Raw genomic sequence first — 23,606 nt, forward strand, 5'->3', positions numbered from 1 at the left:
CTGTACTCAGAGAGTTATCACTGTGTTATCTGTGGTGTTACATAGGACTGCAGGTGACATCTACTACATTATCTGTACTCGGAGAGTTATCACTGTGTTATCTGTGGTGTTACATAGGACTGCAGGTGACATCTACTACATTATCTGTACTCAGAGAGTTATCATTGTGTTATCTGTGGTGTTACATAGGACTGCAGGTGACATCTACTACATTATCTGTACTCAGATAGTTATCACTGTGTTATCTGTGGTGTTACATAGGACTGCAGGTGACATCTACTACATTATCTGTACTCAGAGAGTTATCACTGTGTTATCTGTGGTGTTACATAGGACTGCAGGTGACATCTACTACATTATCTGTACTCAGAGAGTTATCACTGTGTTATCTGTGGTGTTACATAGGACTGCGGGTGACATCTACTACATTATCTGTACTCAGAGAGTTATCACTGTGTTATCTGTGGTGTTACATAGGACTGCAGGTGACATCTACTACATTATCTGTACTCAGAGTTATCACTGTGTTATCTGTGCTGTTACATAGGACTGCAGATGACATCTACTACATTATCTGTACTCAGAGTTTTCACTGTGTTATCTGTGGTGTTACATAGGACTGCAGGTGACATCTACTACATTATCTGTACTCAGAGAGTTATGACTGTGTTATCTGTGGTGTTACATAGGACTGCAGGCGACATCTACTACATTATCTGTACTCAGAGAGGTATCACTGTGTTATCTGTGGTGTTACATAGGACTGCAGGTGACATCTACTACATTATCTGTACTCAGAGTTATCACTGTGTTATCTGTGCTGTTACATAGGACTGCAGATGACATCTACTACATTATCTGTACTCAGAGTTTTCACTGTGTTATCTGTGGTGTTACATAGGACTGCAGGTGACATCTACTACATTATCTGTACTCAGAGTTATCACTGTGTTATCTGTGGTGTTACATAGGACTGCAGGTGACATCTACTACATTATCTGTACTCAGAGAGTTATCACTGTGTTATCTGTGGTGTTACATAGGACTGCAGGCGACATCTACTACATTATCTGTACTCAGAGAGGTATCACTGTGTTATCTGTGGTGTTACATAGGACTGCAGGTGACATCTACTACATTATCTGTACTCGGAGAGTTATCACTGTGTTATCTGTGGTGTTACATAGGACTGCAGATGACATCTACTACATTATCTGTACTCAGAGAGTTATCACTGTGTTATCTGTGGTGTTACATAGGACTGCAGGTGACATCTACTACATTATCTGTACTCAGAGAGTTATCACTGTGTTATCTGTGGTGTTACATAGGACTGCAGGTGACACCTACTACATTATCTGTACTCAGAGAGTTATCACTGTGTTACCTGTGGTGTTACATAGGACTGCAGGTGACATCTACTACATTATCTGTACTCAGAGAGTTATCACTGTGTTATCTGTGATGTTACATAGGACTACAGGTGACATCTACTACATTATCTGTACTTAGAGAGTTATCACTGTGTTATCTGTGGTGTTACATAGGACTGCAGGTGACATCTACTACATTATCTGTACTTAGAGAGTTATCACTGTGTTATCTGTGGTGTTACATAGGACTGCAGGTGACATCTACTACATTATCTGTACTCAGAGAGTTATCACTGTATTATCTGTGGTGTTACATAGGACTGCAGGTGACATCTACTACATTATCTGTACTCAGAGAGATATCACTGTGTTATCTGTGGTGTTACATAGGACTGCAGGTGACATCTACTACATTATCTGTACTCAGAGAGTTATCACTGTGTTATCCGTGGTGTTACATAGGACTGCAGGTGACATCTACTACATTATCTGTACTTAGAGAGTTATCACTGTGTTATCTGTGGTGTTACATAGGACTGCAGGTGACATCTACTACATTATCTGTACTCAGAGAGTTATCACTGTGTTATCCGTGGTGTTACATAGGACTGCAGGTGACATCTACTACATTATCTGTACTCAGAGACTCATCACTGTGTTATCTGTGGTGTTACATAGGACTGCAGGTGACATCTACTACATTATCTGTACTCAGAGAGTTATCACTGTGTTATCTGTGTTGTTACATAGGACTGCAGGTGACATCTACTACATTATCTGTACTCAGAGAGTTATCACTGTGTTATCTGTGGTGTTACATAGGACTGCAGGTGGCATCTCCTACATTATCTGTACTCAGAGAGTTATCACTGTATTATCTGTGGTGTTACATAGGACTGCAGGTGACATCTACTACATTATCTGTACTCAGAGAGATATCACTGTGTTATCTGTGGTGTTACATAGGACTGCAGATGACATCTACTGCATTATCTGTACTCAGAGAGTTATCACTATGTTATCTGTGGTGTTACATAGGACTGCAGATGACAACTACTGCATTATCTGTACTCAGAGAGTTATCACTGTGTTATCTGTGGAGTTACATAGGACTGCATGTGACATCTACTACATTATCTGTACTCAGAGAGATATCACTGTGTTATCTGTGGTGTTACATAGGACTGCAGGTGACATCTACTACATTACCTGTACTCAGAGTTATCACTGTGTTATCTGTGGTGTTACATAGGACTGCAGGTGACATCTACTACATTATCTGTACTCAGAGAGTTATCACTGTGTTATCTGTGGTGTTACATAGGACTGCAGGTGACATCTACTACATTATCTGTACTCAGAGAGTTATCACTGTGTTATCTGTGGTGTTACATAGGACTGCAGGTGACATCTACTACATTATCTGTACTCAGAGTTATCACTGTGATATCTGTGCTGTTACATAGGACTGCAGGTGACATCTACTACATTATCTGTACTGAGAGTTATCACTGTGTTATCTGTGGTGTTACATAGGACTGCAGGTGACAACTACTACATTATCTGTACTCAGAGAGTTATCACTGTGTTATCTGTGGTGTTACATAGGACTGCAGGCAACATGTACTACATTATCTGTACTCAGAGAGTTATCATTGTGTTATCTGTGGTGTTACATAGGACTGCAGGTGACATCTACTACATTATCTGTACTCAGATAGTTATCACTGTGTTATCTGTGGTGTTACATAGGACTGCAGGTGACATCTACTACATAATCTGTACTCAGAGAGATATCACTGTGTTATCTGTGGTGTTACATAGGACTGCAGGTGACATCTACTACATTATCTGTACTCAGAGAGTTATCACTGTGTTATCTGTGGTGTTACATAGGACTGCAGGTGACACCTACTACATTATCTGTACTCAGAGAGTTATCACTGTGTTACCTGTGGTGTTACATAGGACTGCAGGTGACATCTACTACATTATCTGTACTCAGAGAGTTATCACTGTGTTATCTGTGATGTTACATAGGACTGCAGGTGACATCTACTACATTATCTGTACTTAGAGAGTTATCACTATGTTATCTGTGGTGTTACATAGGACTGCAGGTGACATCTACTACATTATCTGTACTCAGAGAGTTATCACTGTATTATCTGTGGTGTTACATAGGACTGCAGGTGACATCTACTACATTATCTGTACTCAGAGAGATATCACTGTGTTATCTGTGGTGTTACATAGGACTGCAGGTGACATCTACTACATTATCTGTACTCAGAGTTATCACTGTGTTATCTGTGGAGTTACACAGGAGCGTATTCGGCTCTGCTACTCCTGCGTATTATGGTTGGTATTGGTGGTTGCGCACCTTGATGATGATGATGATGATGATGATGATGATGATGATGATGATGAATAGCTGTGACATTCTCTGTCTCTTATTAACTCTTCGGTGCGTTGCGGACGACTCGTCACCTTTTCTTCGCTCTCTTGAGATTCTTTTCTCTCTTCTTCTAGCAGGTTACATGTGAGAGCGCAGAGGAGGGGAAACCCGGCCTGATGGATGCCTTAAAAAAAAATCCTGACTGCACCGAACCCGTGTCCTTGGCAAGTTTCATCAGAGGTACTGCACCTCATTGTCCCCCATAATGTGTCCCCAGGGACTCTCTGTAACCTCTGTAAGGCTGGGTACATTCAAATGACACAGAAGTCTGGGAAGTAGCACGAGGCCAGGTTATATACAAAGGGAAAGTGGAAAGGTTTTCCCATGATAACTGCGGGAAGATCATCTGTGGTATGAAATGTTCTGCATTTTTCTTCTTTTTCCTTGTACTTTTCTTCTCCTTGTGCCTGTCATTTATCCCTTCCTATTCGTCATTACTTTTTTATTTTCCCTTCATCTTCTACCTTTCTTCGTTCCCATTTTTCCAGTTGTTCTCCTCCCCTTTCACTTTACTGTTACTAATTATGACGCTTTCCTTTTACAATTCTCTTCCTTTTTTCTCATTTTTTCTTCATTCTACTTTCCTTCCCTTTCCCTCTTTTTCCACTTCTCTTCTCTTCTCCTTTTACTCTACTGACACTTTTTATTGCCTTTTCCCTTTTTTCATACCTTTTACCCTTCCTCCCCTTCCCTTTCTCTATTTTCTCCTTCTCTTCCCCTTTCCCTTTATGCTTTTAAATTTCATTGCTTTTGTTTCCCCTACCTTTCCCCCTCATCTTCCCTCTTTTTCTTCTTCCCTCTTCCATTCACTTCCTTTCTTTATGCTTTTCACATTCCCTTTCCTTTACAGTTCCCTTTTTCTCTTCTGCCTTTCTTATTCATTTGCCTTCCTTTTCTTCCCCCTTCATTGCTTCTCTTTTTCATCTCTTCCTCTTCTCCGTGATCTTTTCATTTTCTTGCCTGTTTTGTTTTCCTCCTTCCCCTTCCTCTTCCCTTTTCATATCTCCTCCTCTTTTCTTTCACTCGATCACCCTCCCTTATCACCTTTCACTCTCTTTCCTCATGTTTTTCCTTTGTTTTATTTTTTATCTCTTTTCCTCTTCTCCTTCATTTTCCCTTCTTTCTCTCTTTCCATTTCCAGGCACTTTTCAGAACCCTCCTTCTCCTTTTTTTTCCCCTTTTTTCACTTTCCCGTCTTTTATTATTTTATCATCCTTCACTTCCACTACAATGACATCATTTTTGTCCCTCTCTTTCTTTTTCCTCAATCATTTTATTTTTTATTTGCTGTTCTATTTTCTTTCTTTTCTCCTTTTCTTCACTTCCTCCTGCTCCTCAATGGCTTCTTTATTCTTCCTTCAGATTCCTTCTTCTTTCTTTTTCCCCTGTTCCGCCCTTTTCTTTTCTTTTCATTTTCTTTTCTTCATTTCCCTTCCTTTCCTGGTTTCATTTGTGTTTCTTAACTTTCTTTTTTTATCCTAATTTGAATTCCCTTTTTTTTTCCTTTTCACATTCTCCCAATATTATTCTCTTTCTTTTTTCCTACTATTATCCCAATTCCTTTCTCCCTTTCCTCACCTCCCGTTCTCCTGGTAATGCAGCAATATACAGTAGGAGAAGATGATGTATCGCTGCGAAGGAAACAAAGAGCAAGAAGAAGAAAGCCGGATGACCACCGCAATAGTAAATCATAATAAAATGTGGAGAGTGGCTTGTCTTTAAGGATTAAATGCTTCTATATGAATAATAGAGCGGATATTACAAGCGCTCCTCCATGTGCTGATCTCACAATGGATTGTTATGGTTTCCTAAATGTAACGACATGCATTAAATAACGCCCAGTCCCATCTGGCGGAGGCGGCCGGTCAGACCTCACAGCCCTGAGTCATCCTGTCATTTGGTTGATTTCTCCTTTTTAGATAAACATCAGTGATACATTGTTACATTGTGTCTTTTTTGTATAGAAATTCATAGATTGCTCCATTCCATGTGTAATAATAACCTCCGTCACTGGCTGCTCTTTCTATAGAAGTCGTCTCCACCAAGGTCATTGTATTAACCGCTATAATACACTACTTAACATTCAAATTATTGCACCGACAAGAAAAAAGTGGTGGAATTATGCAAATTACAGGATGGAGACGTCACTGATCTGCAAATGATGAAAAATGGAAGCAATATTTTCCAAAATATATTGATTTATTCAGTCTAGGGCGTGAGCATCAAACGCAGAAATCCTCACACTTATAAGATAGGCCACGTGTGGATCGTGCTACTGTGAGCGCCTGCGTGGTCTAAACCTGCTCCCGTGGCTGCAACATCTTCAGACTTGTTTCCATCGAGCACATTGGGGACATCATTGGTTGGTGATTACACAGATGCTGCTGGCAGCGTCTCCGGACTTGTCTCCATCGAGCACATCGGGGACGTCATTGGTCGGTGATCACACAGGAGCTGCCAGCAGCGTCTCCGGACTTGTCTCCATCGAGCACATCGGAGACTTCATTGGTTGGTGATTACACAGGAGCTGCTGGCAGCGTCTCCAGACTTGTCTCCATCGAGCACATTGAGGACGTCATTGGTCGGTGATCACACAGGAGCTGCCGGCAGCATCTCCGGACTTGTCTCCATCGAGCACATCGGAGACTTCATTGGTTGGTGATTACACAGGAGCTGCTGGCAGCGTCTCCAGACTTGTCTCCATCGAGCACATTGAGGACGTCATTGGCCGGTGATCACACAGGAGCTGCCGGCAGCGTCTCTGGACTTGTCTCCATCGAGCACATCGGGGACGTCATTGGCCGGTGATCACACAGGAGCTGCCGGCAGCATCTCCGGACTTGTCTCCATCGAGCACATCGGGGTCGTCATTGGTCGGTGATTACACAGGAGCTGCCGGCAGCGTCTCTGGACTTGTCTCCATCGAGCACATCGGGGTCGTCATTGGTCGGTGATTACACAGGAGCTGCCGGCAGCGTCTCTGGACTTTTCTCCATCGAGCACATCGGGGACGTCATTGGTAGGTGATTACACAGGAGCTGCCGGCAGCATCTCAGGGATGTCTCCATCTTGTGATTTCCAGAATTCCACCACTTTTCCTTCTTGGTGTTTTTAATTTCAATGTTGAGCATTGTGTATCTACTTCTATATCGTGCTCACAGCGGTTCTGCAGAGAGGACCAGGACCATTCATGCCCCGATCCCTTCTGCAGATTTTATAATATATGAAATGCCAAGAAAAGGTCTTTCAACTCTTAAAAATGTAATAGTTTCAAGTAAGAACTATATTTCAATTTCTGCACAACTCATTTCAAAACCTTCTAATTTCTGACATCCGGTTTGGTATTAAATAAGTTTTGTAAAGTTTTACCATTGCTACATTTATTTATAAATCAATTTTAAGTATTTACTAATTTCCTTTTTTTATATACATATAATCATTTTGGAGTGGGTCCTTTTGTAGATTTTTTATTTTGTTTATCATGTTGATCCTGTATATATAATACACTATATAGTATTTTTTTTTTACAGCTAATGTATATTAAATGTTTGTACTTATTGTTTTGTTCTTTATTTTAACATGTGTATATATATATATATATATATATATATATATATATATATATATATTTTTTTTTTTTTTTAACTAGTACTAACATAATCACTAATTTATTTTATTTTTATTTTTAATAAATTATGTGATATATTTATTAGATTTTTGTAGTTCATTTGTGCTTACTTTGTTTTATATACTGAGTGTTTTTTTTATTTCTTTGGTGTGTATTTTCTCTTCAATCGTATTTATTATGTAACTATTTTCTTTTTTTTCTATTTCTAGTGTTTTTTGTAGTTCCCGTATCTGTATTTATTAGTGATTTGTTTTTTTTCAGTTTGTGTTTTTTATTATTTTGTTACAATGTAGTTATCGTCTCTTTTTTTTTCTAATACTTTGTAGTTATTTCGTTACTTGTATCTATTATTATGTAATTTTTTCTTCCTATGTTGCAGTTATTTTATCATGTATTTCTTGATGCGCTCAGTCCTTATATTTTCTATAGAGCAGTTCCAGCGGTGACATTTTTGTCTCCGGAGCCTTATGTTTGGTGTCCTTGTAGTTTTTCACAAGTGTGGGTGTTTTTTGATCTTGACACTTCAGACGGGGGCTACTGTCCATCATGTGAGTCCCTGAGGAGGCGGCACATTTATGGAGGATGCTATCCAGTCTGGTGGCTCCATGGAACCTTCTTCTAAATACAGAAAATGCCATCTTCCTTCTGAATCCTCCTGAGAGCGAGGTGTTAAGAACTCTACATCACAGACACCTTGGATTATTCACACTTTTCCAGGAGCTGTAAATGGCTTATATGAAAAATTGAAACCAGAAAATGAAAATTGCATATGTCGAATATTATGGGGGAATAATGGGATTTATAATATAGTCAATTTTTTTCCCAACTTCTGCAGTCCTATGCAAAGTTTTATCACAACAGCAATCCCTTCTACTGGGCCAAATGTGTCAGTATTCACTGCTATCCTTGCATTTCATTCATGAATCAGAAGGAGCAGGATGAACAGTAGATTACGCTTTTACAGCATTAGAAAAACTTGTCATTTAAAAACAGCACCACACCTGGTGGTTTCTGGTATTGCAGCCTAACAAACTGAAACCAGCATGGAAATGACCTGTGGATAGAATTGTCTTTATTTTCTATAAATGGTTTTAAAATCCCTTTTAGACTTTGGTTTATGTTAAAGGTGTCGTCCTGTATTAGCTAAAATATGGCAGCTTTCTTCCAGAATAGCACCACCTCTATCAACAGGTTATTTGTGGTATTACAGATTTGCACCAATCACTTCAATGGAGGTAAGCTGCAATACCAGAAGCAGCCATTAGACTGGGGTGGCACTGTTGTTGGAATAAAGCAGTCATGTTTTTCTAATAATGGACATCTGAGAGAGGATGATCTATTTAGGTACGAAAACCTTAGCCAGCACCTTTTCATTAAAGGGTTTACAGGAACCATTGTCTCTTTATTTTAGGAGTTAGCCACTTGGACGCCATCAATGCTTTTATCTGGTCTCTATGACATAAAATTAAACAGCACTCCTAGTGGTGAACTTCAGTAGTACAGCATAACAAAATTCCCAGCCAGCGTTGGGTAAATTGCTGGAAAGCTGCACTTATTGATGTTATTAATTCTTTTTTTTGTTGTTGTTTGTTTCAGTTTTTCCAAAAGTTTTGCTCAGGACTTTGAAAAATCCAATCTACATCTTAGTGGTTTTGGCTCAAGCGAATCTGGCGGCCATGTTATGCGGGCTGGCGACATTCATGGCCAAGTTCCTGGAGAGACAGTTTTTGATCACGGCGTCCTTGGCTAATCTGATGATCGGTAGGTAAATGGGTCATGTTAGGGCCAGTTACATGAACTAATCAGCGTTCTGCACCTGACACTTTGGGCTAAATCAGGTGCAGGAAAATCACTTTTTATACCGCACTCTGTATGCAAATGACCATTAAATAGTCATCTGGGCGGAGCCAATATCAGGAGGAGTCATACAATATGGGTTCCAACCTCCCGTATTGATTGATGTTACCCTGCCTACATGCGCCAGAGGATTTTTTTTTTGGCTGATCAAATATTTGGGCATCGCTACATGCAAGTGTGGGATGTTTCCCGGCACTCGACATGGTGGGAGGAAGGAGGATCAGGGTGAAGAAGATGCCGACTCCAAGTAAAAAAAATCTCCCAGATCCGCACATTCTTCAAACAAGAATCTGCAAAAACACTAGTGCACGCCCTCATCATCTCCCGCCTCGACTACTGCAACCTCCTGCTCTGTGGCCTCCCCTCTAACACTCTCGCACCCCTCCAATCTATCCTAAACTCTGCTGCCCGACTAATCAACCTGCCCCCCCGCTATTCCCCGGCCTCTCCTCTCTGTCAATCCCTTCACTGGCTCCCCATTACCCAGAGACTCCAGTTCAAAACCCTAACCATGACATACAAAGCCATTCACAACCTGTCTCCTCCATATATCTGTGACCTAGTCTCCCAGTACATACCCGCACTCAACCTCCGATCCTCACAAGATCTCCTTCTCTACTGCCCTCTTATCTCCTCCTCCCACAATCGCATGCAAGATTTCTCCCCTGCATCCCCCCTACTCTGCAACTCTCTACCCCAACACATCAGACTCTCGCCTACCGTGGAAACCTACAAAAGGAACCTGAAGACCCACCTCTTCCGACAAGCCTACAACCTGCAGTAACCACCGCTCCACCATACCGCTGCACGACCAGCTCTAACCCCATCTAATGTATCCTCACCCATCCCTTGTAGATTGTGAGCCCTCATGGGCATGGTTCTTTCTTTCCCTGTACCAGTCACTGTCAGGTTTTTGTTCAAATTATTGTATTTGTTTTTGCAGTGTATACCCCTTTTTCACATATAAAGCACCATGGAGTAAATGGCGCTATAGTAATAATAATAATGTAGTCCAGACTCACGGCTACTGAGACCATGTGGAAGACAGGGTGGTGGTGGTGGTTGCAAACTGACTAGAAGCATTATCTGCTATCCAACCAACAACCTTTTCACACTGCTCTGGCTCCACAAATGTTGTTCCGCGGCCCCCTAGAAATTGGGACAGGAAGATAAGTCAACATGATGTGGAAGCTTGTTGTGCTCCCTCAGAAGGCACAGTTTCATCTTGCCCTTGGCCTCTGCGTTCACCATCACGTTCACTTCCCCGTCCCTTGCCACGCGCCTTTACCATTTTAAATGGAGTTTAATATTTGTCACTTTGCCAAAAATATCTGTACTATTACCACAGTAATATAGGATCATGTCTGATGACCACGGTTTTAGGCAGTAACCCAGAAGTCAGAGATGCTTCCAGGGGTCTTCCCCATGCTGTTCCCATGTCTTTTCAGCACTGTATGTGACGCGCCCCCTGGGCCGTCGGGTACCCGGTGCCGGGCCGGTAAATGCTGGGGGATGTCACAATGGCAGTGACCCGGTCCGTGACCCAGGGCGGTCATTCAATAGGAAATTATTTACAGGGGATTTATATACAAAGTTCGTGACGCCACCTGTGGTATGCGGCTATATGGAGCCGCCTCTGCGGAGCAGTCCTCTGGAGCTGATGTTACTGCAGCAGGGATGGTGTGGCTCTCCACAGGTAGAGCTTAGCTCCAGGGCAGTGTAGATGTTATGGGTTGTGCTGGGCGTTGTAGTGCAGGGGGTGATGGAGCAGACAGTAATCACAGAGACAGTGGGGTGCAGTCTTCCGAGTTTACTCACAGTTGTTAAGTTCCTCAGGTTGCACTGTCCAGCTTACAGCCTCCCACGTCGCGCTGCGTTCACCAAGCCGGGGTTCAGCAATCCCCCAGGAGCACTTAACAGACCCCTTTCTATGTGCCTTTCTCAGTCGTCTTCCTGTGCTGGCTCTCACCCTCCTGCCCTATGCCTCGCAACCAGTGTCCCAATCCGGGTCCTGTTGGGCGACCTGCAGTCCTCTGGACCCTCTGTGGCCACCTTCTCGGCGATATAGTTGCGGATGTGGCCACTGCACCTTGCAAATACAGCAGCCTCCGGTTCCTAGCTGAGCCTTGTAGTTCTCCACTAGTTTAGGGGCCAGTCCCCTCTGCGGCTTGATCCCTCCACCGCCTGGCAGATTTGGGCGTACAGGTGGCCTCCAGCACTGCCCATACCCCTAGGATCCCTTCTGTTCCTGGAGCCCTTCTCCTGCTCCCTCTCCTCTTCTCTCTCTCTCCTTCTTTCTCAGTCCTGGGCCTCTCCCTAGGCCCGCTCTGGAGCAGAGCTCCTACAGAGCCTCTGCTCCCCTAACTTTCCTCCTCTGACTGAACACTCTGACTGGCTTGTCTTTCTAAGATGGCTCCCCTTTTTATACAGCTTCCTTTCATGTGCTCCCCTAACTACGTCCTCCACCCACACCCACTACATGGTTCCCCCTCACTAGGTTCCCCCCCACTCCAGCCAGGGAAGGGGCTCAGCAAGAACCAGAGGCATCTTGCCCCTCTTGATGTCTGGAGTAGTGTAGTGTTGGATGCAGGTGTTGGGGTCCCGGGCAGAACTCCATCCTTACCTGAGAGTGAGATATCACACCTCTGGGTGAGATGCAGTACCTCTGTGGTGACTGAACCCGCAGGGGCGCCACATATGCATGTGTCTGATGATGTGTCACACACCACATGGCCAGATAAGGTTGTAAAATGTTAAAATTACATTTCCCGGTGAATGCATTTGTCTTGGTTGAAAGTAATGCAAAAGTGCAAAAATGCATCAAAAACGCTACATGTGAACATAGCCCAAGGTGTGGAGGAGTATTTTTGGTTTTGGTTATTTATTTTGCCTTATACACAAGTCATTACCCTGGAAAGGATGTTCCTTAACATATTTCCCAGGAAAATCCATTTTGGTTTTGTTTTTGTATGTTTTATTGTGAGTCCATAAAAGTGGCGTAATACTCTGACAACGTTGTTGACAGCAGTGACCTGGGGGTCAAAAATGCTTCCAGGGGTCCTTCCCATGCTGTTCCCATGTCATTTGAGCACTGTTCCCATCGATTTGGGCAATTTTTAGGCCCTCTGCAGACCGCCGGACATAGGTAATGTTTTTACTGTTGAGTAAAGTAAGATCGTTATCCTCAGGATCGGTGACTGTCCCGGGGGCCATGGCCGGCATTGTAATAGGTGGATTTATCGTCAAGAGGTTCCAGTTATCCCCAAAGCAGTGTGGAGCGATGTGCGTCATTGGATTGTTGTGCTGCGTTCTGATTGCTCTTCCTCTGCTCTTCTTGGGATGCTCAACACAGCAGTTTGCAAGTCCTAATGCTGACCAGCGCTTGAGGTAAGAAAACGAAAAATAATTTATGTTTTGTACAAGTGAGTTTACATTGCAGTTATTCAGTCCTCATATATAGCTCAAATCTCCAACATACACAGAGTTTAAATTTTAAAACTCTGCCTATCTGCAGCCACCACTAGGGGGAGCTGACTGTAAACTGTGATATTATTAAGCACAATGTAAAATCTGTAAGCAATGAGCTCCCTCTAGTGGCGGAGTCTTATAGTGGATTTGAAGCTCTGTATTAGAAGAATGGTGGTCTGATAATTGTAAAGAGATAAAAAAAATAACACAGAGTTTTGGAGATTTTTTGTGAGCTATGTAGAAAATAATAATGAAGAGTGAGTGTTTACTTTAATTGTACATGGCCTTACAGGATCAAGAAAAATCTACAAGCTGCATGTAGTTAATAATGTTTAAGGGGGTTTCTGGGTAAATTAATTATTAAAGCTATGCAGAGCATATTAGTAATAAAGAAACTTCAAAATTAATTTGCTTTTCAAATTCTGTTCCTGAGCTGTCACATGAGGCATGGCCTGTGATACTCGGCAAGCTTAGAGTGTCTGGGGATATGCACAGGGTGGGAGAGCAGGGAAAGGACACTGAACAAGGAATCTTATCAACTGGTGACTTTGGCTAGAGAATAAGGTGGTGGGCGCTCCAGATGGCTAGATTACATTAGAATACATGGATACATTATAGAACTCATTTCTCCCTTGGAGTAAACTAATCCTGTTTGGTATCAGTGTCAGCACCTGTAACACTACTTACAGTCTGATGGGGTTAGGACTAGTGTTGAGCCACCCCCGTAGTGTTCGAGTTCGGTTCGGTTCGTCGAACACCTTCGAACACCGTTAAAACCAATGGCAGGCAAACAAAAACACATAGAAACACATAGAAAACACCTTCAAAGGTGTCCAAAAGCTGACAAACTGCTCAGAAGACACAACTAACACATGGAAAAGTGACAAGTACATATAGTCATGCGAAAATAAAAGAGGTGGAGGAGTAAAAGGAGGGGGAGACACAGATATAGGCATGTCATGCCCTTCTAAAATCCAAAAAGTGAGAAGCCGACACGGCCAGTCCGCTCCTGCCCGTGCCACCTCCGTGTCGCCGGGTTTGTGCCAGAGCCGCGGTGAACCCTGACGGCCAGCCCCCCTCTCCCAATACTGGTGCCTGTCCGCTGGTGGGTCGAGCGAGCCCCCCTGTGGTGGAGGCAGCTCTAAGCTTTTTAATTTAAATTGTCCCTCTAATTTGAATGAATACACTTTAAATCCATTTACAAGGATCTATTGGAGGGCAAGTCTCATGCCAGCAGCCGCGGTAATTCCAGCTCCAGTAGCGTCCACTAAAGCTGCTGCAGTTAAAAAGCTTTTATAAGGATCGAGCTCGGCTGTCCACCGCAAGGCATCCTACTGCCAGTCCCAGCCCCTATGCCTTGGGGTGCCTCCTGATGCTCTTCACTAAGTATCCCATGGTCCCAAAGCATTTCCTTTGAAAAAATTAAGTGTCTAAACTACAGGTGGTGCAGCTTGCTTAACAACCGGGATAATCCGCTCACTAGCAGACACTGCTACTAGGCACAAAGTATTTCCTGGGCTAGATGCAGTTAAAAATTTGTAATTAGATACTCTCGTTGGATGCTGAGAAAGCATTCCATAGAGTCTCCTGGCACGCCATATATGATTCTCTTAAAAAGCTTGGGGTAGGGGTCTAAGGGACCCTTTTATAGCCAAAATCACGGCCCTGTATCGCAAGACGTCACCTAGGCTGAAGATAAATGGAACTGTAGCACCCTGAGGGCTCGGTTGCTACAGACGTATTGCACCTCACCCAGAGGTGTGATATCTCACTCTCAGGTAAGGATGGAGTGTGGATCAGGACCCGACACCTGCATGCATTACACCACATTGCCGTGGGGCAGGGCGACCAATATGCCCCTGAGATGGGCACGACAGTCCCTGTCCCTGGCTGGAGTGGGGGGAGGGAACACTGAGGAAGGGGAACCCTGTAGTGCAGGAGCAGGGAGGAAGCAGTTCCTGGGTGCATTGAGAAGGGAGTATAAAAGGTGGGCACCATCTTAGTTCAGTGCAGAGAAGTCTGAGCAGAAGTGGCAGGGAGCAGGGGCTCTGCATGAGCTCTGCTCCGGAGGCGGGCCTAGTAACAGAGGCCCAGGCCTGGAAGAGGGAGAAGGAAGGAAGAGGAGCGGAGAAGGCTCCAGGAACGAGGAATGAAGGGATCCCAGGGGTGCGGACGGGCGAGTCGCCACCGCACGCCCGAATCCACCTGCGTGGAGGGGTCAGGCCAAAGGGGGAGACCGGTCCCCGAACTAGTGGAGGCAGGAAACGACCCTCAGCTAGAAACCGGAGGCTCTGACATTTTATGTGGCGCAGCCCCTCGCTACACCCGCTAGGAAGGCACCACATAGGGTCAGGGAAACTGGCGCCAAGTTTACCAAGAGGAGGCCCGAGGCAGCCGGACAGAAGTGTTGGTAAGAAAGGCCAGACAAAGGACACACAAAGGAGGTCCTGTGAAGTGCTCCAAAGTTATCTGGGAGTTGTCTGAGCCCCTCACCTGGTGAGCACAGTACGACGTGGGCAGCCGTTACCTGCAGACGTGGTCTGGATAATAAGAACTGTGAGTAAAGGCCCTGGACTGCATCACTGACTCCGTGTCATTACTGCTGCTGCCCTGCACCATCACCCCCATCCTCCGCATACACTGCCCTGAGGCTATACTCCTCCCGTGGGGAGTTATGCTACGCTCTGCTGCACCCACAACACCAGCCTCAGCGGTCTGCCCTGGAGCGGCGGTTCACTCTGACCGCAATCCACGGGTGGCGTAGTCGGACATTTAAACATCAAAACCACATAAATAGTTCCGCCACTGGTTTGACCGCCCTGAGCCACGGAACCGGGTCGCCGCCACGAAGACTACAACCACCAGCATCCACCAAAAAGGGTCCGGCTCCGGGTGTCCCAAGGCCCAGGGGGTGCGTCAGAACATTTTCATCACCTTTCACAATCACCAATGGGACAAGGCAGGGATGTCCTCTGTCCCCTCTCTTATACATCCTAGTGACGGAGCACCTGCTCTCATCAATTCGCCATAACCCCAATATTAGGTGGATTGAGGTGGGAGGCACCGAGTACAAGTGCTCTCTATTTGCTGATGATGTCCTAGTATATATCACTCAATCACATATATCCATCCATGCTGTTATGGCTGAAATAGATCACTTTGTTACATGGTAAAATTTTAAAATCAATGCAGCGAAGTCTGAGGCCCTCGATGTCTCCCTCCCCAAATCCATATAGGATTCCATCCAGTCCAACTTTCCCTTTGCCTGGCCCTCACAGGGTATCAAATACTTAGGAATTCCTATTCATAGAGACCTCTCCCATCTATGTTATCTTAATTTTGGGCCCTTTATTGAACAATTCCATACAGACCACGGTTGGCAAGTTAGAACTGTAAAATTCACTACGTGAACCACTGGTGTTTTGTGGAAAAGCACATGTACACCGCGTTCCAAATTATTATGCAAAAAGTGTTTAGGAGTGATAAGGGAAGAATTAGTTTGTTTGTCAGTTAAACTCATTGATGGTGATGTGTGTCAGGGCTCTTTATATCACTGTAAGCAATTGCAGACACCTGTGCTAATTAGTTTGGCAGGTGTGTCCAATGAAAGGCAAGACTACTTAAGAAGGCTCTCTCACATTATTAAGCAGCCTACATTTTCTGCCAAAATGGGAAAGAAAAAGGATGTGTCGGCTGCTGAGAAGCAACAAATTGTGGAGTGTTTAGGTCAAGGCATGACTACAATCAACATTGTGCGATGATCAGGATGAAGTGTCTTGGCAATCAAGAAGTATGTAGCTGATTCACAGTACACACGTGTGCGTGCTGATAAGGGCAAATTGAGGACTCTTTCCTACAGGCAATTACGTCAGGTTGAAAGAGCAGCGGCAAAAAAGCCTTGTCATAGCAGCAGACAAGTTTTTGAAGCTGCTTGTGCCTCCAACGTCCCCCGAACAACAAGATGCAGGGTCCTTCAGAGGTTTGCAGCTGTGCATGCGCCATCCTGTCGACCTCCTCTATCCACTTCACACAAGCAGAAACGGCTCCAGTGGGCCAAACATTACATGAAGACTGATTTCAAAACTGTTTTGTTCACGGATGAGTGCCGTGCAGCGCTCGATGGTCCAGATGGATGGAGTGGAGGATGGCTGGTTGATGGACACCCCACGCAAACACGGCTACAGCGCCAACAAGGAGGAGGTGGAGTAATGTTTTGGGCTGGAATCATGGGGAGAGAGATTGTCGGCCCCTTTAGGATCCCTGAAGGCGCTAAAGATGAACTCCATAATGTATGTGGATTTTCTCAAACAGCACTTCCTGCCATGGTTCAAGAAGAAGAACCGTGTATTTCACAGCAAGATCATTTTTCTGCATGATAATGCACCATCTCATGCTGCACATAAAACATCTGCATCTCTGGCTGATATGGGCATAAAAGGGGACAAACTTATGGTGTGACCCCCATGCTCCCCTGACCTCTACCCCATTGAGAACCTCTGGAGCATCATCAAAAGGAGTGTCTATGATGGCGAGAGGCAGTTCACATCTAAGCAACAGCTCTGGGAGGGTATTCTGTCCTCATGCAAAACAATTGAAGCAGAAACCATCCAAAACCTGACAAATTCAATGGACGAGAGAGTTCAGAAGCTCCTTTCGAACAAGGGGTCCTATGTGAAAATGTAACATCACCTAGAATAAAGTTTTGAGTTGAAAACTGTTTGATTTCAGTTTCTAACAACCTGCTAATGCTTATAATTTCAAAAACGACCATTTTTTTGGTCTTTATTAAAATGAAAAGGTTGATCGAAAAGTTTGGGGGATCTAAGAGTGTGGCAACCCAGTAGTCATGATTACTTCGAATTCTGACAATATGAGGGTCATGCTGCAGGTAGTGCAGCAAGAAGGCACTTATGTGCCTTGCGCATCTCGGAGCCCCAAAATTATTTTCCGGGCTAGATGCAGCTAAAAATTATTTTTAATTTTAAATCTGGTGAAGCTTTAGTATAGATGGCCTAATAGGATCAGTGCTGCACACTGCTACAAAGCCCAAATTATTTTCCAGCCAAGATACAGATAAATATGATTAGTAATTTGAAAGCTTAAAACGGTTGGTAGGGTGATTTTAACCGATCATCAAGCTTTTACTCTCCCCAGGATGACACAGGGGTAGAAAAGTCGTTTCGGATCCATGATTTGTTCATCTTTATGAACGTGAGTCTGTCTACATTATCAGTGGAGAGCCGCGTGCGCTTATCTGTCAGCACACCACCAGCAGCGCTGAACACACGTTCAGACAGAACGCTGGCTGCGGGGTATGACAAGATCTCCAAGGCGTAAGTGGCTAGCTCCGGCCATTTATCCAGATTGGAAGCCCAAAAAGAGCAAGGGTCCAGTGACACAGTCATGGCTTCAATGTTTACTTGGAGATACTCCTGTACCATCGTCTCTAGGCGTTGACTATGTGTCAGACTTCTTCTCTCCTGTGGCCTTGCAAAGGATGGGCTAAAAAAGTGGTGACATGATTCCGCAAAATTGATGTTACCAGCAGATACTGTGGTTTTGTTACGGTTTGAGTGCTGAACACTTGACGGTCCCACGGTTGGCAAGTTGGAACTGTGAGATTCACTACGTGCACCACTGGTATTTTGTGGAAAAGCACATGTAAGATTCTGCAACAGTCTCTGCTGATACTCCTGCATGCGTGCATCCCTTTCTATGGCAGGAATAATTTCTGCAAATTTACTTTTGTACCGGGGATCTAACAGTGTGGCAACCCAGTAGTCAGGATTATTTCTAATTCTCACAATTCGAGGGTCATGTTGCAGGTAGTGCAGCAAGAAGGCACTCATGTGTGTTGCGCATCCAGGAGCACCAAGTCCCTGTTGTGTTGGTGGCGAGGTAACAATCATGCTTCCTTCCTCTGTCCTCTCCCCCCAACCTCGCACAACAGAAATGTGATCAAGGTCTCCCTCATCTGATGAGTCTTCCATCAGTTCGTCCTCCACTTCTTCCTGGGCTCCTGCACCTTCCTCACTAGTTTGGCTGCTACCATGCGCCCTGGTAAAACCATCTCCCCCACCCTCACATGCCTGCCGCCTTGGTGCTGCCGACCGTCTGGACCTTGCAGATGTTAGCCCTTCCGCATACAACTCCTCCTCCTCTACTTCCTCCACCTCCTCTTGTGCCACCACCTGACTCCGAATTCTGTTTAACATGTGCTCCAGCATGTAAATCACCGGAATAGTCATGCTGATAATGGCATCGTCAGCACTAAACATCTTCGTCGCCATTTCAAAACTGTGCAGAAGGGTGAATAGGTCCCTGATCTGAGACCACTCCTCCAGCGTGATTTGCCCCACCTCTGAATCTCGTTGGCCCAGGCTATACGTCAGAACGTATTGCACCAGGGCTTGTCGGTGCTGCCACAGTCGCTGCAACATGTGCAGAGTTGAATTCCACCGGGTAGGCACATCGCATTTTAGCCGGTGAAGTGGCAGGCCCAACGACTTCTGTAGAGATGTAAGTCGCTGAGCTGCGGGATGCGAACGGCGGAAGTGAGCACACAGCGACCGTGCCCTCTGCAGAAGGCCATCTAGTCTGGGATAGTGGGCTAAAAATTGCTGGACAACCAGGTTCAACACGTGAGCCATACAAGGCACGTGTGTGACATTGCCCCGGCGAAGGGCCGCACCCAGGTTTGCAGCATTGTCGCACACGGCCTTCCCTGGTTTCAGGTCCAGTGGAGACAACCATTCATGAAATTGGTTCTCCAGAGCTGACCACAACTCCTCAGCTGTGTGACTCACATTTCCCAGACATTTCAATGTAAAAACCGCATGATGACGTTGAGCCCTACTGCCAGCATAGTAAGGAGGTGTGCAGGATCCCTTCTGCGCAGTTAGAAAGCTTGTGGCATGACCAGACAGGCTTTGGGTGCAGGTGGAAGACCGAGAGGAGGTTGAGGAGGCAGAAGCAGTGGAGGAACTTTGACATAAAGAGGATTGACGCACAACTCGTGGGGACGGCAAGACTTGGACAGCAGCCCCTTGTCCTGCTGTCACCATAGTTACCCAGTGCCCAGTCAGCGACATGTAACGCCCCTGTCCATGCCTACTCGTCCAAGTGTCTGTGGTGAAATGCACCCTGTCACACACAGAGTTTCTCAAAGAAGCGGTGATGTTGTGTGCGACATGCTGGTGGAGCGCAGGCACACCTTTCTTTGAGAAGTAGTGCCGACTGGGCATCTGGTACTGGGGCACTGCGACGGACATAAGGTCTCGAAAATCCTCTGTGTCCACCAGGCGGAAAGGCAGCATTTCTGTAGCCAAGAGCTTGCAGATGGTGAAATTCAACCTTTTAGCTTTCTCATGGCTAGGAGGAAATGGTCTTTTACTTGTCCACATCAGAGGGACCGAGGGCTGGCTGTTGTGCTTAGACGGGGTTGAGAAAGGTGTCCCCGGCAAACTGCCGGTCTGTGAGGAAGATGCAGGCGGACATGTTAGGTTGCCTTGATCCAAAGGTGGTGCTATCGATGTCGGACAGCGCTCAACACCAGCTGGTGTTACCACCTCCAAAGAAAATGATGACCTGCCAATCACGCTGGCTGTTGCGGGTAAAGAGGTGGCAGGTCTGCGCCCCAAAACAGGTGTGACTGCTGTCCCCCCAGTCACAGAGGATGAAGAGGCCGCGGATGCACAAGATGTGGCAGACGGTGGTTGGCCCGGCCGGCTAGACCGCATTGTAGCACACTGAGCTTCCCACTGCAACTTATGCTTCATGTCCATGTGCCGGTTCATGCATGAAGTACTCAAACTATGTATTTTTTGGCCTCTACTTAGCTTTTGCTGACAAATGTTACAGATAACACGAGTTGGGTCATCTTTATCGATCTGAAAAAATGCCCAGGCTATGCAAGGCTTAGCACCCATGCGACCTGAAGAGCCACCACGACTTGTGGTGAGAGGCAGAGTTGTGTTTGAGGATGCAGTTGTTGACGTGCTTCCAGTACTACGTCTCTGTCCAGGAAGGCGCAACCTGACCTCGTCGTCACTAGCATCTTCCTCCACCTCCTCTGCTGACCTCATCTCTTGGCTGACTGTGGGTTGACAGTAAGTGGGATCTCCGACCTAATCATCATCACCCTGTGCATTATCACACCCGTCGTCCTCAGAGCCAACCTGTTCCTGCCCTGACAAAAAACTAAAGTTGTCGCTCCAATCAGGTATTTGAGTCTTATCATCGTCTTCCTCATTGTCTCCACCAACAGGAGTTACAGTTTGGGAATGAGGGTCTACATTATGGTCAGAACCTTCTGCGTCTGGTCCTGGATCCGACTCATAAAGATTCTGGGCATCAGTGCAGATCATTTCCTCGTCTGGATTCACAGAAGCGCTGGAGTCGACCTCTGATTCCCAGGCTATAGTATGAGTAAACAGCTCTGCAGACTCAACCATCTGTTCTACCTCATACTCAGACGGGCAGCTGGAGATTTGGGAGCTGTGAGGAAGCAAGTGCGATTTGGGTGACACCTTTGAGGACTGGAGTATTTGTGATGTTGAAGTTGATGTGGAGGAGAGCCCACTTAAAGGAGCACTTGATATCCGTTGAAGCACCTGCTGTTTTTGTGCCTCATCTGGAATTTGTAGCGATGGGCGTGGCCGTAAGAAAGGGATCTTATCACATTGTCCGCTAAAAGAAGTAGACATTTTAGTTTGGCTGGAAGATGGTCTTTCTTCTGCAGATGTTACTGTTGCTTTAACACCTACCCCACGGACACAACCTTTTTTCCCCTTCCCAACACGCCTATTCCCCTTTCCACCAGCAGCAGGCCTTTTTCCACTCATTTTGGTGGTTAACTAATTCACAACTCTGGAGTTGTTTGCACAAAAAAACAATGGATGGTAACCGAGCAGAGCTGAGTGGCCAAACTGTGGTATTAGGCCAAAACTATTGGCTGGGTTAGATGCAGAAAAAAATTATATTCAATTTGCAACCTGATGGAGGTCAGTATAGATGGACTAATAGAGAAAGTCCCACACACTGCTAGAAGGCCAAATATTTTTTCAGAGCTAGATGCAGAAAAAAATTATATTCAGTTTGCAACCTGATGGAGGTCAGTATAGATGGACTAATAGAATGATGCTATGCCCAAAAGATTTTACTTCACTAGGTGCAGTAAAAAAATTGGTATTCTATACACAGGTGGTATATCTTGCAGCACAGATAGGCTACTCCACTGACTAACACACTCTGCAATAGGCCAAAAAGGATTAGCTTTGCTAGATTCAGCCAAATGCTGTGAAAAAAACTTGCACAGCACTGGCACAGACCTGCCTGGCAAAAACTGATAGGAACTGATGTAACCTAGTCCTGAAAAGGACTCCAATTACAATTAGTCTTTACTCCCACAACCTATCTATTTAAGAGCACAGACCTGCCTGATAAAAGTCGTAGGAAATGCTGTAACCTAGTCCTTAAAAGGACTGCAATCACAACTATTCCCTACTCCCAAGCTATCTGTATATTTGTGCGAAAATTGGCTTGAAATTAACAAGGTATAGCGCACACAGCAACAGCGGTGCCGTCTAACACGCAGCTGCAGCAGTGAGAAAATGGTGGCGACGGGGAAAATGGCTTGGTCTTATAGGGCAAGGACATGTGACATACACTGCCAATCACACATGCCCTTGCTTGTGTGAAAAAAAGCACTTCGCTCCGTGTGTGCGCTGCTGATAGGCTGACAGATTGCACCTCCCCACTGCAAATGCGGGAAAGAGAAAAAAAAATGGAGATCTTCATTATTCCTGCAGAGATCCATCCCCTGCCCCTCCCCCCGCCCCGCTGTACACTCAAACTGCGTATTAACATTAATTTTCATCATTACTGAGAAAAAATCCAGTTATGATTTTGGTGCATGAACAGTTATCGAACATAACCTCGAACAGCCGAATTTTTCTCAAATTGTTCGTGTTCGCCGAACGGCTCGAACACCGCCCAAAACAGCTCGAATTTGAGATTGGCGAACAGTTCGAGTAGAACAACGCTCATCTCTAGTTAGGACAGTGCATAATAGGTGAATTGGTGGAATGTTGGGAAGGAGAAACTGTGTGTACAGCAATTCATCCATCTTGAGACTCGATAAGAGTCTCAGGATGGTGCTTTGTAGGTGGAGTGGGTGGTCACTTAAAATGGGAGTCTGTGAGGGTCTTTTCTGTGCTCTAAAGGGGTAATGTTATCAAATTAGATGTGGGATGTAACTTCTACTGGATTCATCTATCCAGACAATGTTTTATATGCTCTAGTTACATCCAGAGCTGCACTAATAATTCTGCTGGTTTCTTCCTAATTCTCTATTGTCTAAATTAAAAGGTGCTATGTACGTTTTCCACACATGGCAAAATGATTGCAGACCACGTAGTAGCAATGCATGTCTCTCACCTTTGAAAAATGAGACAGAAAGACACGTACTATGTAGCGCACCACTGCAATTTTTATTTTACACTAAGCTAGTACCCTAAACTTGCCCAGAATGTATATGTGCCCACACTGAATTAATGCTCTTAGTGAAGCACTCTACTGATACCACATAATATGGTACTCATTTCATGACTAATACAATGTCCACCACACACAGTGAGATGCCCCGACAGTACCTTCCCCTACACACAGTATTGTATCAACCATGCAGTATGATTCCCCCACAGTGACCCCACACACACAGTATGATGCTCCGCACATACAGTAAGATGTCCCCTACAGTCCCCCACACATTATGCCCCAATGCAAAGTATGATGTTTCCACAGTATAATGACCCCACAATCC

The 23,606-nt window shown here is 45.0% G+C and overlaps 1 protein-coding gene across 2 annotated transcripts in view; it reads left to right on the plus strand.

Moving 5' to 3' along the window:
* The window catches only part of SLCO2B1 (solute carrier organic anion transporter family member 2B1), a 355,225-nt gene that overhangs the window by 226,061 nt on the left and 105,558 nt on the right, over positions 1-23,606 (plus strand). The window contains exons 8-10 of one of the 2 annotated variants that reach the window (XM_073661073.1): positions 3,909-4,011; positions 9,056-9,220; positions 12,505-12,703. In XM_073661073.1, the coding sequence (XP_073517174.1) occupies positions 3,909-4,011; positions 9,056-9,220; positions 12,505-12,703 (467 nt within the window). Of the gene's footprint in view, positions 1-3,905; positions 4,012-9,055; positions 9,221-12,504; positions 12,704-23,606 lie in introns of both variants that reach the window. The other variant, XM_073661072.1, reaches the window with a different exon arrangement.

This window comes from Phyllobates terribilis, unplaced genomic scaffold, assembly GCF_046119375.1.
Source record: "Phyllobates terribilis strain yellow unplaced genomic scaffold, ASM4611937v1 Scaffold_2__4_contigs__length_985480577, whole genome shotgun sequence".
Classification (NCBI taxonomy): domain Eukaryota; kingdom Metazoa; phylum Chordata; class Amphibia; order Anura; family Dendrobatidae; genus Phyllobates; species Phyllobates terribilis.